General features: G+C 33.0%; 1 protein-coding gene and 1 long non-coding RNA gene across 5 annotated transcripts; both read right to left on the bottom strand.

Annotated features, from left to right (window-relative positions):
• Nucleotides 1-5378: 5378 nt before the first annotated feature.
• LOC7496549 (pyruvate dehydrogenase E1 component subunit beta-1, mitochondrial) lies at nucleotides 5379-10066 on the bottom strand. 4 transcript variants are annotated; one of them, XM_024598225.2, is made up of 16 exons: nucleotides 9876-10066; nucleotides 9673-9709; nucleotides 9449-9514; nucleotides 9047-9127; nucleotides 8938-8964; nucleotides 8742-8804; nucleotides 8548-8634; nucleotides 8178-8303; nucleotides 7579-7712; nucleotides 7429-7501; nucleotides 7235-7300; nucleotides 6787-6825; nucleotides 6576-6700; nucleotides 6370-6484; nucleotides 5835-5941; nucleotides 5379-5718 (listed from the first exon to the last, which is right to left on the bottom strand). In XM_024598225.2, exons 2-15 carry the CDS (start codon nucleotides 9682-9684, stop codon nucleotides 5873-5875), a joined length of 1083 nt encoding a protein of 360 aa, XP_024453993.1. In that variant the 5' UTR covers nucleotides 9685-9709; nucleotides 9876-10066; the 3' UTR covers nucleotides 5379-5718; nucleotides 5835-5872. The 4 variants fall into 4 exon arrangements, with proteins under 4 accessions (XP_024453993.1, XP_002304661.2, XP_024453994.1 ...); XM_002304625.4 differs by having other exon boundaries at nucleotides 9634-9709; nucleotides 9876-10025; XM_024598226.2 differs by having other exon boundaries at nucleotides 9827-9993.
• Nucleotides 10067-14433: 4367 nt separating this feature from the next.
• On the bottom strand, nucleotides 14434-16271 carry LOC112326891 (uncharacterized). Its single transcript, XR_002980888.2, has 2 exons — nucleotides 15409-16271; nucleotides 14434-14854 (listed from the first exon to the last, which is right to left on the bottom strand). It is a non-coding gene; the product is annotated as an uncharacterized LOC112326891 (long non-coding RNA).
• Nucleotides 16272-17193: the final 922 nt, after the last annotated feature.

Raw genomic sequence — 17193 nt, forward strand, 5'->3', positions numbered from 1 at the left:
TTTACTGGGCTTGCAAGATGTTTAGTGGATCTTAAGATTAGTTGTGGTGCACGTAAGCTGGCCCGGACACCCCGGGTTATCAAAAAATAAAAAGAGTCTATATAAAAATATCTGGAAAGGGGTAAATATGCGAGTGTACTCCTTCTAGCCCTTTTATTGTTTCACAAATAATAAGTCGAGATCTTTACTTCCATTTTAGATCCTTTGAAATGAGAATCTTAATCGAACAAATACCAGGAAAGAAGAACATTTCCTTAAACGGAAATTTTGTCCATACAAATTTCTAATTGTAGGAGGCAGGAGACATATGAAACAGTTATAGATAAATACAAGGGTCAAAAAGATTTTCAAAACTGTATCGAGTAAAGTGATCATCAATAATTATTTAGACTGTGGGATTCTATTGTTGACCTGGAAAATCATAAATATTAAAATAATATTTTTTAATATGTTGTTACGGTTGTTTGTTTTTTAAAAAAATTTTATTTAAAAAAATATATTAAAATAATATTTAATTGGAACGACTGAAGATGGGATTTAGCAACAGCTTAATTGGGATGAAACTAACTAATATTTTTTTAACTAAACTATGTTTTTTTTTTTTTTTTTTTTTTTTGTTAATCCTATGCAACTAAACTAGAAACCGTGGAGATGGAGACACGGTTTGATGTAGGATTGACGTCAGAGCTTTGAAAACTTATATTTTAATGGATCACGTCCCGCGTTCGAGTACCAAAATATTGACCACAGAGGAGGGAAAGTGGTCATTTAATCTCTCATTTCCCCAATCAAACAATTCTACAGACGGGAAGCCTGGGAATTGTTGTTGAGATGCTGGAGGGGACAATAATGTGTACTCTACGGTTTCCAATTATTTGCATGTATATTTCTTTAAATTTTTATTATAATAATGATTAAAGCCAGGAGGCGTAGACTTTCTATGGTCAACAAAATCGCCTTCCTTGGTGTCTAAGTTAAGGAACCTCCTCTCAACCTCCATGACCTTCCACTTCAGATTCGACCGATGAATCTGCCGCGTCGGCGACTCCGGTAATATTTGTTATGATGAGTCAAAAGCAGTCCCAGGTATGTCTTTTTTGACTGACGTTTACTTTACTAGGAGATTGACGATGTGAAAAGATAAAAATCCAATATGCTCGCTGACCCGAAATTATATATACTGTCATTTCATAAAATTATATATTACATTTTAAAAATCCCCTTGAGCAACATAAGAAAATGATTTTATTTAAGAAAAAAATGACGGCTGGGTATTTTTTTTCTTATTTCTTAAGGAATCTACATAAAATTTTATATTATATCCTTATTATATAGATACAAATTGAGCCATTTATCCCATTATAGTTTCTAGATTTGAAAATTATGAGCTAAAATATAAATTTAAAATGTAGATAAGCAGATTTAATTATACTTTGAGGAGATTAATGTGTCATTTTAGTTATTCATGAAATTAAATTATAGATCAGATTGTGTCCTTTTAATTGTTCATGATATATCTAGATCTTTACCAACGGAGGATGTAAGAGCTTTTATGGAAATCCCAGCAAAACTTAGTAGCATGTGCTCCAATTAAATGCCATTAATTAGATCTATTGTCATTAAATATATATTAGCAATAATTGGCTATATATTTAAGATAATACAAATTAAATATAAACTAATATATTATAATCTTAAATTGGGACCTACTCTCATTTTCTCTATAATTAATCTGGGTTTCTTTTAGGGTTTTATTATGAGTTGTCCTGGTGTAGTTTTCGACAGCAAGGCTTCTTCTTTATTTTGTTTATTTTTCATTCAATAATCCTAGATTTAGTATTCTTTCTTCTAGATCTAATATTTTTTTATATCATATTTGTCTAGCTTACCCGATATTTTCTTTAGTTTAAGGCTTGGTCTTGATCTTACCTGTTATTTGTTTTTCCTGTGTGTCCTCTTGACCTTTTATGGGTATTAATTTGGAATGTAATGAAGGTTTATGTAGATTGCTAATATTTTAATTTTTCTAAAAAGGCGTATCAAGTGGAAGATCAAGGTAGTATATATATATAGCTACTGATAGATCGATACTGATTAAAAAAAAAAGTGTTAATTGTTCGTCCATTTGTAAGATGATTTTGATTTTTTTTCTATTTGAATTTTAGATCTTTAGTTTTCTTTGCAAAATTCACGTTGTATTTTTTATTTGGACGTCCTTATAATAACATGTTAAATCATTTCATTTTCTATGCAGAGAATTGTATTGTATTAGGGTTGACTTCATATCTAGATGTCGAAGTCTTCTACAATTTTAATTTAATGAAATACCTATCTTTGTCAAAAAAATAAAAAAATAAACTTGGACCTGCTTGTAGGTTTCACTAGTAATCTAATGATACATGTGTATTTTTTTAATGTTTAATTAATATATATTAGTATTCTCTTAAAAATGCTTCAAGCCTCAGTAAATTGTAAGAATGTACATGTATTATTAAAAGAAATCTAATTAGTATGGTGTTTTTACTCTACATGCACCATAGCAAGTAAGGATAAATACTATAGATTGTAATAGTATTTTCCTTTATGTTTTTTTAGTCATTTGATTTTTTTCTACCCCTATCGTTAAAGTTTTTTTTTAAAAAAAATTATTATTCTGCATTGCGTTGAGAATTATGCTTAATAATTTATTTATATTTATTTTCTATATGATCATCGTGGTGTTAAAAAATATTTTCATATTGGATAGATACTTAATTTTACTTGCAAAAAATTATTTTCATTACTTGCAAAATATTAAATAATAAGAAGACCAAAAGTGAAAGTGAGGTAACTATTCACAATTTTTTTAACTGTTCATTGAGCACCTTTTCAAAGATTTTGGCCTATAGAGACTTTTCATTTTCTTTTTATCCCTTTAGTTTAAAACTTTTACTTTTAATTCAAAACTTTATTTTATTAACATTTATGTGTCTAAGTTTAAAGAGAGAGATGTTAAAAAATGATGAAGGAAATGAGAGGCTATGTGGGTTTGAGAACTTCTAGGGCCAAAGTTCGTTAAAGAACAAGAATCTTGGTTGTGAAGGGGAATTTAGTGCTGAAACAAGCTTCTTTCAATGGCAGAATAAGCACCCTGAATTTTAGTCTGAAAGGCTGGCAAAATTTAGCAGAAAGCCATTTTTTTTTAATAAGCTTGTCGATAAAACAATGCTAAAGCCACGGTATTACCATGGGCTGCACTAACTGGTTTACTGCTCTGTCTATTCCTACTGTGATTCCACAACCAATGAACTTCCTGGTTATTGCTTCCCTTCTCCGCAACTTTTTTCATGCTTAGATACTTTGCTTCCCATCACTTATAATATTTGAGAGGTTCAGGGATGGAGAAAAGAAAAACAGCTGAATAGAAGGCCCGTCATGAGTAAACATAGAAGAATGATTTAATTTGCCGGAGCCAGATGAAATTGTTCCAAGATACCGTGCAGACAAAGAGATAAGAATAGAATTGGAGTTTATATCAGACATTCTTAGCTCAATTCTGACGAGAGGCAGCTAGGGTCAAGCCAACCAGAGAGTAGGTATCAGCCCCCAGCATTATTATTTTGGAAACTACCAGTGAGGAGTAGCAATTTCCTTGTTTTGCTTTTCTTTATGATAATTTCGTATTGCGTTCTTGAGTAATACTAGATCATCTACTTATTACAAATTATTTGATTTTCATTTTTCCAGGCAAGTTGATCTGGTCTCATGTAACCTTGCATTTCAAAAGACCATTTTTGCACCTGAGGGTTATAACCCAAGTTTGTAGTCCTCTGTTGGAGCTACTTTCAGAGTTCATGGATCTCATTGTTGAAAAACCTCACCAGACTCCCTTGCCGGCGATCTCATTTGTTGGTCTCAGATGCATTGGTTTATTGCGTCCGGACCGCTTCTGAAGATCATTCTATCAAGATCACGGCATTTATGGTCTGTTGCTGTCCATCAATGCTATGGTTTATGGCAAAAGCTTTTAAATGTTATGCCGAAATTAGACATACCACAGTTTGCTTATAACACTGTTGATCACTGTTAGATGTTTGGTCACTTTCAAACTGACAAGAATTATTTATTATTGTGGTAGATAATCCGACAAACTATGGGATGGCCTAGTTGCCAGCGTTTCAGACTACGCGCATAGCCTTTGATGTGTGCTTTACAGGTCCGAGGGAGATGATGCGCGAGACAGATGCTTTCAAAAGATTTATACTGGGTGGGGGTGTGTGCGTTTTGAAAAGCGAGCGAATCCATGTTTTTTTAAAAAATTAAATTTATTTTTATTTAAAATAATTTTTTTTATATTTTTTTTAATAGTTTTAATCTTAAAAATAATTTTAAAAAATAAAAAAATATTATTTTAATACATTTCAAAATAAAAAACATTATTAAAAACAACCGATTAGTAATGACTGAGTGATTTGTAAAAATATTTTTTTATTTTTTATTCAATTATGATTGGTAATTTATTTTTGATTCAATCATGATTAGTAATGACCGAGTGATTTGTAAAAATATTTTTTAATTAAAAATAAATTAATTTTTTTTATTTTTAAGATTAATATATTAAAATAATAAAAATATCTTAAATTAAAATGAAAGCAAAAGCAAGAGCACCGCTCATCCAAAACCAAACAAGTGCGCACTATATTTGTTTTTGACACTTTTTTGGACCATTTCCATGCTAAAAACTTACAAGTCGAGCAAGCAATGAACCCTGTTTTTTCATTCGTGCAGCTAAAACAGAGTCGAACATTTTGGACATTTAAAAATCTAATACTAATAAGTTTATCTATAATTTATTTACGAACTTACAAGAAATATGACTAAATTGAGCGTTTATACCGGGAAGGGTCCTGGACATTAAAGTAATAATATCCTATTCAGTGGGGAACCTGACAAGACGAATCCAGGCCACCTAAATCCACTCGAATCTTTAATTAACCAAATCCAGACGGAAGACAAGAGGACAGCAGATATGAAGGAATAGAGGAGAACAGCTAAACATTGCCAACTTGATTAGATAACTTTGATTTTGGTCATTTCCTGATAAACCCCATGTACTATCCAGTTCATCACAAGATTCTTAAGTACAAAAAAGGAGCGGCAAAATGGATTGATATCTCGAGATAGGAATAACTTCGGAGGGAGTTAAGCCCCAAACAATGAAATATCTTGGAACACATAGGTTGAGTGCAGGCTGTGACTGGTTAAATAACTGTGCCTTTGTGTCAAGAAAAACCAGAAGAGAACATGTGTTAATCTCAATGACCTTCGTATTTCTAGCAATGTTAAACAGAAGCAGATGAAACTTCTCTAATGCGTGCATTTCACATAATATACTCGAGTAACACCCAGAACACGTTAATTTATTAACTAGGGGCTCTAAAATTCAAGCTGATGTCATGAAGAGCATGTAATACATCAATTTATGAATAAAAGGGAATCAAATTGATCATATGAAGATAAACTTGGAAACATCATGGACCATTCAAAGGAGAATGCGCTCTAAAAATCCACAAGTAAACATATTTATTGGCTCACGTGTGAAACGGGTTCATATCAGGTACCAAATTTGACAAAACATGGACAAAAATTCCCGCTGTCATCAACACACTCCATGTTATTCAATGAGCTGTTCCTTCCCAGCAGAAACCAGGAGGAGAAAAATGTACATCTCTCAGATTCCTGAAAGCATCATTGTTTGTCATTACGAGAATAACAAAATAAAAGTGAAGATATTATGCAAAATATTACAAAACAAAACTAACCAATGATGGGCAAACAGCCAGCAGTAAACTGACCTGAATTTAAGAGGGTTTCTAGACTTTAATGAGTATCATCAAGCAGCTGCAGCCATTGGCACAGATCTGTAGCAAGCTCTCTTTGCTGCACGAACAATATCTTCAACCTGCACATGGCATGAACCAAAAGATTAAAAAAACCCAAAAATGCAGCGTGCTTGAAATTCCCATCATGCAAATAAGTCAACATATAAAAGCTTTAGCTATAAAGAGAACAAAACAAAAGGCCATATAAAAGCAGTACTTGGAGGAAAACGGTACTTGGAGGAAAAGGATTCATAGGGGAAAAATTTTTGTCGAGAGGAAAGTAGCAAAGACATCTATCTGATTTAATTCACAGATTGTTTATATGGATACAATTTTATTAAATGTTGAAAGGATTCTAACTAACCAATAGGTTTTGGAAGTCCAGTGGAAACAGCTAAGAATTTAAACATCTAAGGTAGTAAGCACATCTATGGCACGCGCCAGAAAATGATCAAACTAGAAGAATTGATATATAAAAACCAAAAAAGAAAGAAATGAAACAGCAGACCTGTGGAACAGCCAATCTCTCTAAATTAGCTGCATAAGGCATGGGAACATCAGCTCCAGCAATTCTCTCAACTGGGGCATCAAGATAACCAAAGCTCTCTTCAACAACAGACGCACTGCCCACGAAATAGCATATTGTGTAAATACATGTGGAGCCAGAATAATTTTGCAGGAGATATTAAATATATTAGTGGAAAGAATACGAACCAGATTTCAGCACCAACGCCATGCTGAGGAAACCCTTCTTCAACTGTCACCAGTCTGTTAGTTTTCCTGACTGAAGCATTGATTGTGTCTCTATCTAGCGGCCTAATTGAGCGCAAGTTAATCACCTGCATTAACAAGATCAGTTATTTTTGTCATCAGACCTGAAAGTGCTATAAGCTGTATGGGCTTGACTGTCCTAGCAACGGTTTACCTCAGCGTTGATTCCTTCCTTTGCAAGTATCTCAGCAGCCTGTGAAACAAACAACCTTGTGATTTCAGATGGAAGGGGAAATGTTTTGTCCATGGCATGTGTTATATATAAAAACTTGGCACAGGGAATTCTCCAAACAAATGGCTTCATATCAGAATGTTAAACACATCCCATTCTGCACTACAAAATAAATACAGGATGCCTCCCAAAAGAGGGGCTCAACAAAATAACAATACAATGTCACATCACAACATTAAAGTAAAAGTAGCATCCACAACCTCCACCCAAATTCAACTCCATCAGTTATGGGGGCCTGAATATTAATGCAATGCCATGTCATTAAAAGAAGCAAGACCACTATAATAGCCATCATCTTTTTCCTCCTGATAGGTGATGGTAAAAAAATATTAAATCAATGAGAGGAGAACATTTGAAGCACAGAACAAACCTTGAGAGCATAGCCAACCATTTTTGAAAAGGCTGTAATGGTCACATCCTTCCCTTCTCTCTCAATCTGTTGAAAGTAAACAATTTGAAGGGAAAATGTAAATGCAGAAATAAATAATTAAAGAGCACAACTGAATAGCAGATAACTGCAGAAACATTAAGAGGAATAATCTTTAAGACTTCAAAGAGGGGTACCTTGGCTTTCCCAATTGGAACGCAAAAACTGGAGTCGAGTACTTCAGCAGAAACAGGGAATGTCTCACCATATCTGAATAACAAAAGATCAATCAACTATGGACATCAACCTAGGAAAATGTAATAATCACCACTTATCAAGATACTTACAACAACTCATTTTCAAGGAAAACAACGGGATCAGGGTCCCTTATGGCAGCCTTTAACAGACCACGGGCATCTTCAGATGAGTAAGGAGCCAGTACTTTCAACCCAGGGCAGGAGGCATACCACGAAGCATAACACTGAAAGGAGTGTCATCGAGCATTTAGCCCTCAATAAACTGAGTTACAATCACTACTCTGAACAATTTGGCAAGTACACACGCATATACACAGAACTTGCTAAACAACATCTTCAACAATCATGTTTCCCTCTTTCCACTATCAAATACTGGGAATCAGTTGTAATCAATAATTGTGTTTGAACCAAGATTCTCCTAAAACAAAAGAACAATGTTGCTGTCCTCTCCAAGATTTAATATGATCAATTATAAAACCCAAACAATAAGACGGAAAATAAAAAGCATGCAGCTTCTTTTCAGAATACACTGGACTCTGGAGCAACAACCAATGACCACATGACAAAAATGATTTAAGCCATCAAGCCATATACTCTAGTATCAAACTACAAAGTCATCATTCACAGAGACACAAAAGATGGGAGAGCTTGCAAAATGACAGATAGATAAGAAAGCACAGCCACCATACGTGAGAGTGTTGAGCACCAACTCCAGCAGCAGCACCATTAGGCCCTCTGAAAACAATGGGCACTGATATCTGCCCTGAAGACATATAATTTGATTTTGCAGCCGAATTAATGATGTGATCAATTGCCTGCATCAAAAGCCAAAATTGAAGAGCAACTAGTAACAATTTCAGCAAAACCCATCTGAAATCCCAAACAAATATAATTTTGGCATAAGAGATCTGAAATGTCAAAGAAATATACTCCATCAACATCACTCTAAAACACATGTTCAATCATTGTACTATCTGGCATCCAAACATTTATTTGTCACTATTGAATCAGAGAATCTCTTTGCACAAGGTATTTATAAACCATAGGAAACCTACAAACCTGCATAGAGAAGTTGAATGTCATAAACTCAATAACTGGCTTGAGACCATGGTAAGCAGCACCAACTCCAATGCCAGTAAAACCAGCCTGTTAGACATGTAAGAAAAGCAGATGGTGGTCAGGGAACAACCATCACCAAAGAATAGAAGCAAAACATCAAATTCCACATCATAAAGTCCAGCGATAAAACCAACCTCTGTGATTGGTGTATCAAGGACTCTCTCGGGACCATACTTGTCTAAAAGCCCCTTGGATATCTACAGAAAATGAAAAATTCAAGGTAAATGGACCATCAGACTCGTCAACAGAAAAAAATAATAATAATGAAAGAGAGTGATAGCAACAAATATGGAAAACCTCAAATTTATATCATTGGCAAGAAAGTCTGACCTTATATGCACCCTGATATTCACCAACCTGCACTTCACATAAACACAAGACACATAAGAAGAGAACATCAAAAAAAGAACTCCATTAAAACATTGGAGGCTATTCTCACCTCTTCACCCATCAAAAAGACCTTAGGATCAGCTGACATTTCCTCATCGAGCGCAGAGTTTAGCGCTTCTCTAACTGTTATCTGCACACAATTATAGATTCACCAAGTGCAAAATCTCAGTTTTATCTTCTCCAGGAAAACTATGCATACCTTGGCTAAGAGATAACAACAGCATTTAAAAATTTTAAAATGTAACTCCACAACGCCAACTAAAAAAAAAGGGGGGGGGGGGTGTTGAAAACCCAATACAAGACTGGCAATTACGAAAAGCTGAACAAGAGATTTACAAACAATCAATTAAAAAATAATTTTACCAACTATAGTAGCAAAAAAAGTAAATTCTCCTGATATATAACACAACCGATAAATATACAATGAAAAAGAAAATGGCTTTGCATTTACCTCTTTTGCTGCAGATGAATAACCTCTCCATGCCGATACCGCAGGGCGAATCCTCTGCCCAAAAGCCTACACACAAACGAACAAAAATTACAAAGAACAAAATAGCAAATGTAAAAGCTACAAATTAAATGAATCAAAAAATAAAGTAAAAATACAAACACATAAAATATTAATAATAATAATACCAGGAGGGGAGAACCTCCGGCACTAATCTTTTGCCTTACAATTCCAAACATATTCTCTCTTTCTCTATCTCAAAAACTGCATCCCCAAACAAAACGAAATGATTAAAAACCTAGAGTTTAGGAGAAGTTCAAATAAATAAATAAAATAAGAACTGTAAAAGAAAAAATAAGAAAGCAGAAGCCGTGAGAGCACTTTGTTTAAGGCGATGATCTAAGAAATAAATAAATATTTTTTTTCTCACAGGCAGAGCAGGATCTGGTGATCTGGTAGGGGAGATGAGATGAGGGAATGACGATCAAAACAGCCACCTCCACCACCTTCTTCACTTACTCTCTTTTTTTTCTTATTATATTATTATTAATGTTAATTACTCCGCGCGTACTTTTTTCCGATATTTTTATTTATTTGAGAGGGTGGGCACTAATAATATTAGTTTTTCATTGACTCCACGAAAGACAACTATGACTTTACTATTTGGAATAGAATAATGACTGGAAACCTGGTTAGCTGGTACACTTGTGTTGTGAGATCATCTAATGATATCGTAGTGGGGAATCGGACGGCGGGCGATGATGAAGTCTTAATCTGATGGTTTTGGTGATTGTTTGCTGTTACTAGTTTGAGAGAATGTAAAGTACTAGATTGTTTCTCGTTACAGGATCTCACAATTAAATATCTTCATTTTTTCAAAAAACAATCTTGCTGACAGATTCTCTCTCTATATACATCCTTGCTGACGGGGACTTGTTTCTCCGGTGGTCACTTTTGATGCGCTGTCCTTTTTCTTTGAAAATATGAATTAGAGATGTATTGTATTTTTACTGACTCAAATTAAATGAAATTTAAGATTTATTTCAAGAAAAAAATTAATTAGCGAATTAAATCAGTTTATTTAAATATTTGAAATCAATTCTATTAGAAACACCTGTTTGTTTTTATATTTTAAGAGTGTTTTAAAAAAAATTAAAAAAAATTATTTTAAATAGTGAGTGCACTGCACAGGTTATTGTTGCATATAGAATTGTGGAAGTAGGTGGGTGCATCATGCGGTAGATGGGCGAGCAGCTCGAGCCCACCAACCACCGCAGATATTCAACAGGTACTAGTTTAGAAACCACAGCAGAACTAATTCGATATTATTTCAATAATCCACCAGAGTAATTCCACGAGATTTGAAAATCTCCCTGAAAGTTTGAATTGATTAGCAATTAGATTTTAAGAGAAATGATAGCCCGTTTGGGATTACAGAATAAACAAAAATTGATTAAACCTTCTAGGAAGAAAAATTATCATGATTAAAATAAATTATAGATAAATAAAAAAATAAACTCAAATAATAATTGATTGACATATTTTTTTTAAATTCAAAAACTTTATCTTATATGCAAAATAAATAAGATTTTCTTGTTTTATGTAAGGGAAAAATTAAAAATTAAAATTGAGCCCAAATATCACCAAATCTTTTAGAAAATAATAGATCTAGACAAAATGAATTTTGAGTTGAAGTCATACGCGCGTGCAGATCAGGCTCCGGGCCAGAGTCTGGGTGTGCTTTAAAATAATCTAGAGAATCATTCTTTGTAAACCCATGAATAAAAAGTCTAAATAGTTAGTCTCTTTTTTTCATCAACCTTAACAAATACTTTTAGCATGAAAAACATAAATTTAAATCCAAAACTTTCCAGCCTAATATTGTTTCATGGCGAGTAATTGAAACTGATAATTAAAAGAAATTATAACAGTAATTACCATAATTAATTCTATAAACAAAGTAGTATTTGGGTTTTCACCACATGCGTATGTGACTTGAGCTCCAAGCTTGAGTCTGGGTTTATTGTGGAATAATCAAAAGTATTATTTTTTGTTGGTCCATAAATAAAGAGTCTGAACAATTAGTTTTTTTCTTCATCAAACCAAATAATTTTTGTGGTTGTCAAGAACAAATATTTAAGGTTTGTTGGCCAAAGCGGATAATATTTTACTAGTGAGGTGGGGTGTTACATTAGAGCAGCAAATTTGTAAGGTCCGTGAGCCAAAACGGACAATATATTGCAGGTGGGGTGGGATGTTACAATTTGGCATCAGAGCTCGGCTCACTAGCTGTCCGGTGGTGCCAACGGGGTCATCGGGCTCTTTAAGAGGGTGGATTGTAATATCTCACATCGGCGAGTGAGGACTTAGAGGAGGGCCTTATATGAGCATGATCACCTTGACTAGTAAGACGCGTTTTAGAGTTATGTGTGGCTGCCAAGAACAAATCTGTGAGGCCCGTGGGCCAAAACGGATAATATATTGCTAGTGGGGTGAGGTGTTATAATTTCGCATCAGAGCCTAACTCACTAGCTGTCCGGTGAGACTTGAGAGAGGGTTTTATATGAGCATGCTCACCTTGACTAGTAAGACACGTTTCGAGGGCAGACGTGACTGCCAAGAACAAATCCGTGAGGCCCGTAGGCTAAAACAGACAATATCTTACTAGTGGGGTGGGGTGTTACAGTTAGTCTTCTTCTTCATCAATCTATACAATTTTTTCAACGCAGAAAAAAAGTCATATCTAAAGCTAAAACTTGTTTAATATTGTTTTATGATAAATAATCAAGGTTGACAATGAAGGAAATTTATTATGATAATTACTATAGTTAGAGCATGTTTGGCTGTGTGGTTGCGGGTGCTTTTCAAATAACTTTTCGTGCCAAAATGCATGCCAATGATGTTTTTTCATTTTTTAAAAATCATTTTTGACATCAGCACATCAAAACGATCCAAACCATACAAACCATATTAAATTTTAGTAAAAAAAAAAATTTCAAATTTTTTGGGAACGCAGCCGCAGCCGCGTTCCCAAACATGCCTTTAATTTTAGATTAGTTTTATTTCTAAAATTCTCTATAAGATGAGCTGAAAGTGGAGTGTTTTGGATAAAATTCTAAAGATTTCTCACACTCTTCTTCACCTTGGTTTTAACTTAGTTTTTTATATTTTATAAGCTCTATTTTCCTTTTTAATTTTTTATTTTATAGCTCAAATTCAGTTTTTATAGAGAGATATTTGAGAATTATTTCTTTTAATTCATGGATCTTAATTAAAAGTGTATTTAAACAAGATAGTTTTGTTGGAATCTCATAAAGTTGGCTGTATACAACTTGTTTGTACCTGGTAAATAATAATAAAATCTAAAAGATAAATAACTTATCCTTAATTTTTTTTTATACTCAACTTATTATATTCTAGTTGATTTAAGAAATAAGTAGTTATATTGTTTTAGTTTAAGTCTAACATATTATATAATTAATATACATGCTAGATTTTTTTTTTTTTTTTTTTGATTTACATGGGGTGTCCGGGCCAGCTTACGCGCACCACGACTATTCCCCATGGCCCACTGGACATCCTGCAAGCCCAGGAGCAGGTAAGGCACCGCGGGGGTGACAGGCGTGCACATAGAGGGTCGAACCCGGGACGGGGACGGAACAAGTCACACGATTGACCACAGCAGCTAGACCCTCAAGTGCACATGCTAGATTTTTAGTCTGATCTTCTTATAAGTTTTAATACATTCTTAAAATGCAAGTTGTATTAAGTACTGATTTTTGAAGAACAATAACCACCGTCAACAACCACTGCGTATTTTAGCCTAATTTTGACAATGAAAAATTCTTGTAGGAAAGCAACAAAATTAGAAAAAAAGAAGTAATTTTGGAATAAAACAAGCCCACTTTGATAACCTAAGAAAGTTTGGCACGCGTCCAGGCTGCCCTGTTTGTTTTGTGTTTCAAAAACGTTTTTGAAAAAAAATAAATTTTTTTTATTTTTTTCTTTACTTCAAATTAATTTTTTTAGTGTTTTTAAATCATTTTGATGCGCTGATGTCAAAACTAATTTTTTAAAAAATAAAAAACATATTATTTTAATACATTTCTAAGTGAAAAGCAATCACAACCACACTCCCAAACACGCTCGCGTCACAAGGCACTATCAGTGTCATGCATCTATTATCTCATTTGTTTTTACATTTTAAAAATATTTTAATATTTTAATATATATATATATATATATTTAAATTATTTTAATATAATAATTTCAAAAATTTTAAAAATAAAAAATATATTATTTTAAATATATTTTCAAGTGAAAAATACCTTAAAAAATAATTCGTACTACAATACCAAACAAGATCTTAGAGGCATAGGAAGAAAAACTTGGATTTTTTTAAATTAATACAGTAAATTAAAAGTTTTGATAAAATAATATTATTTTTTAAAAAATAGTAAAATAACACTCTTTTACCTTGTCATATTTTAACTCATACTCCAATTAAAATCTTTAAAAGTTATTATTTGCAATAGTTGTCCTCTATTTTTTAGTATCAATAATATAATCCGACTTGCGATACCAAATGATTATAGGCAATAAAATGTGAGTCTGTCATAACCAGATAAGGATTTATTCTAGATAAATAACGTAGATCGCTTAACAGATGTATTTATCGACATGTGAGACAGATCTAGACCTAAGAGAAAATCTAGTTACGCAAGACCAAAACAATGGCTAAAAGATACCATAATTTTTGATCCAACCATTAGAATATTAGATCACACTCATTTTTTTATAAGATTTTCCAGATGGAATCAATACTCTAATTATCAGATCTTTAAATTTCAAAAATTTCATCAAGGGGCCTAGTTTTGATATTTTTTTGATTTTCTTTACGAATCAGCCTATTGATTTAATTGATTATTATGAACTGATCGACCGATTAATTTTAAATTTAATAGATATTGTCGTTATAAACCATGATATCAATTCAAATCTTATCATAATTTCAAATTATGATATTTAATTGATATGTGATTTTAAAATGTAACATTTAATTAAATGTTACAGTTTATTATCACGACATTTAGAAGTAACTTGTTGCTGACATGTTAATTGGCGAAATAAAAAAATTATTTTATTTTACTAAATGCAGGGCTATAAAAATGCGTTTTCCAGTGCAAGAGAGAAAGCAAGGTTTTCATCTTCTTTTATAGGCGGCTGAAGCAGTAGCAGGTTCAATTCTGAAGTAACATCAAAGATTGTGCCAAGTTTTCTGTTTCTTACAAGAGTCCATTAATTCGAGGCCTTTGAAAAGTTCACACTTCGAAGAACACGAGACTTGGTTTGTCTTGATCTGCACCTTAATATCTTGCTATAAGAAGCAAACAGCTACCAACCTTTTATCTTCAACATAAAACAGGATTAGTGAAGTCAATTATGTGACATCGACTCCGATAATTAGAGAAATTTCGCAGCATATTAGATCAAGCCAATTGTACTGCACTAGATCGAGCCAGTCACACTGTTTTGTCTTACTAATTAAATTAATTGAACTGATGAAATAAACTGTTCTGGTTTACATGTAATTAGTCATGTAACGTAAAAATATCTTTAAAAAATAATAATAAAATGATAGTCAAGGGTACTTCACACGCTAAATTTCAACATCAAAGTCACGCGGATGAAAATAATATAAAAAAACAATAATTAAAAAGATAGAATTGACTGAATTCATACTTTATCATTGATTTTTCAAATTTGTTTATTTAAAAGGTTTACCACTCCTAAATAAAATACTTAGGTTAATAAAATATAACCAAGTTTTAAAGTGACTCAACTCATGTATAAAACTCAAATCGAACCAACCTAGTGGATTCAGATTTCGGACAGGTCAATCTTATGGTTCAGATTTCTAGCAACAAGCATGTTAAGTGCGAGGTAAGAGCATATGAACTCACCTGCTTGGTAGGCACGATCATCGCTCCACTGTTATTTACAGAAATTGCATTTCCTTGTCAATGTGACCTGTCATTTCACTTTGCCAATCGAAACTAAAGACTAGTAGGGTCAAACTAACACAAAAGAAAAACAGGAAGATAGAAATGCAGAGAACCAGAACAATGAAAATCAAAATAAACAGTAATATTCCAATTTCCAAAACCAAGATTCAAATTAATTAGCTAGAAAATTAGCATGAAATCCTTCTTAAAAAAAATAGAAATATATAATCACCGGCTTCACTCCAGTGTCGAAGCACATGCTAAAATGCTCGAGTACTGAAAAAGCATGGCATAAGAAAATGAGGAATACAAGGAGAATATGATCAAAATAAAGAAGCAAATAATTGAACAAAACAAAAAATCATTTGGCAATTATAAAGATCACAATAAGTTACTCAAACAAAATTTGGAAAAGCTAACATCTCAGCTCTTCACCATTTTTCTTCCAGTCCAGGTTTGATGTTTGAATTCCTTCAATTGGCGTTAATTATATGAAAAAGAAAAAGAAAATCAAGGGGTTAAAGATTTTAGACGAACGCAGCGTGGCACCATCACTCCTCTTGCAAGTTTTGGTGGCGCAACGCTAGCGTGCGTCTAAAACCACCCCCTTCTCTGCCAATTGCAAATCTTCCGTCTCTCATTCACGCTCTCCCACCCGATAATACCTTAGTCCCTCTCTATCTCAATTACATTATTTGTGAGGATTGGAATTGGATCATGGAAGACGAGGATTGCTTTATTCATAACGATTTATAGGCTAGTGCCCACGAGAGGAGGGGCAGCCAAGGGGAGTAAAGGACACAACGCATGCATTATCACCGAGGATGGGACCAAATTTTAGCCGTGCACAGGATGGAGTTTTCCTATATTTGAAAGTTTAATTGCGGTTATTTTTGAAGTGATTTTTATTTGAAAAAATATTAAAAAAATATATTTTTTATTTTTAAAAAATTATTTTTAATCTTGAAAACATAAAAAATATTAATTTAAAATAAAAAAATATTAAAGTTTTTTAAAAATATTTTTAAAATATAAAAACAAAAGTACCTTCTTCATGTACTGTAAAGCTCCCAGTACAAATGTAGGGCACACGCGGGCCGCTACAACCGGTGACAAATGGGCTACTGTGCTTTGTCAAGAAGTGAGAGCTGATTTATAAAGTAAAATCCTTAACAATCCGTGAAGGACAAGCGGGCGGTGGCTTTTGTATAGTTTCTGGCACTTTATCCCAGTTTTGCATGCGCTCGGAGGTAGATACAACTTCCAAGATTTTATTAATATTTTCTCCTTGCAACTTGCAAATTTAGATTTAACTTCTTGTCTCTACACTACAGCAGGTACGGAAGCAAAAATAAATCCTCTAAAGATAAATTTATTTTTTAAAATTACTAATTTAAACTTTATAAATTTTAGAATCACTAAAAACTAAAAACTTATATGATGATTAACTAAATTTTTTTATTTTTATTTTGTACCCAAATATATCTGAGATTCCAATCAGAATATTATCCCCATTATTTTTAAGCCGGATTTTCTTTTTTCTTATTGTTTAAGTAACTATTAAAATGAAAGCTACGTGACTTTAATTTGTAAATAAACTACCTAACATGGAACCATTAGCTTGGATAAAAATAAACCCCGGGTGCATGGATAGACAGTATCTATGATTAATTATTTTGGTATTGCGATAGCTATTGTGGTTGTAGTTTGAAAAAAATTGTTTTATAAAAAGTACTTTTAGTT

Source organism: Populus trichocarpa, chromosome 3 (genome assembly GCF_000002775.5).
Source record: "Populus trichocarpa isolate Nisqually-1 chromosome 3, P.trichocarpa_v4.1, whole genome shotgun sequence".
NCBI classification, from domain to species: domain Eukaryota; kingdom Viridiplantae; phylum Streptophyta; class Magnoliopsida; order Malpighiales; family Salicaceae; genus Populus; species Populus trichocarpa.

Coding starts and splice junctions, on each gene's coding strand:
- LOC7496549 (XM_002304625.4), bottom strand. CDS start 9,684: ATGTTTGGAATTGTAAGGCAAAAGATTAGTGCCGGAGGTTCTCCCCTC. Junction 9,128..9,448: donor ATTCATCTGCAGCAAAAGAG/GTAAATGCAAAG, acceptor AATTGTGTGCAG/ATAACAGTTAGAGAAGCGCT. Junction 7,301..7,428: donor TTCCAATTGGGAAAGCCAAG/GTACCCCTCTTT, acceptor TACTTTCAACAG/ATTGAGAGAGAAGGGAAGGA.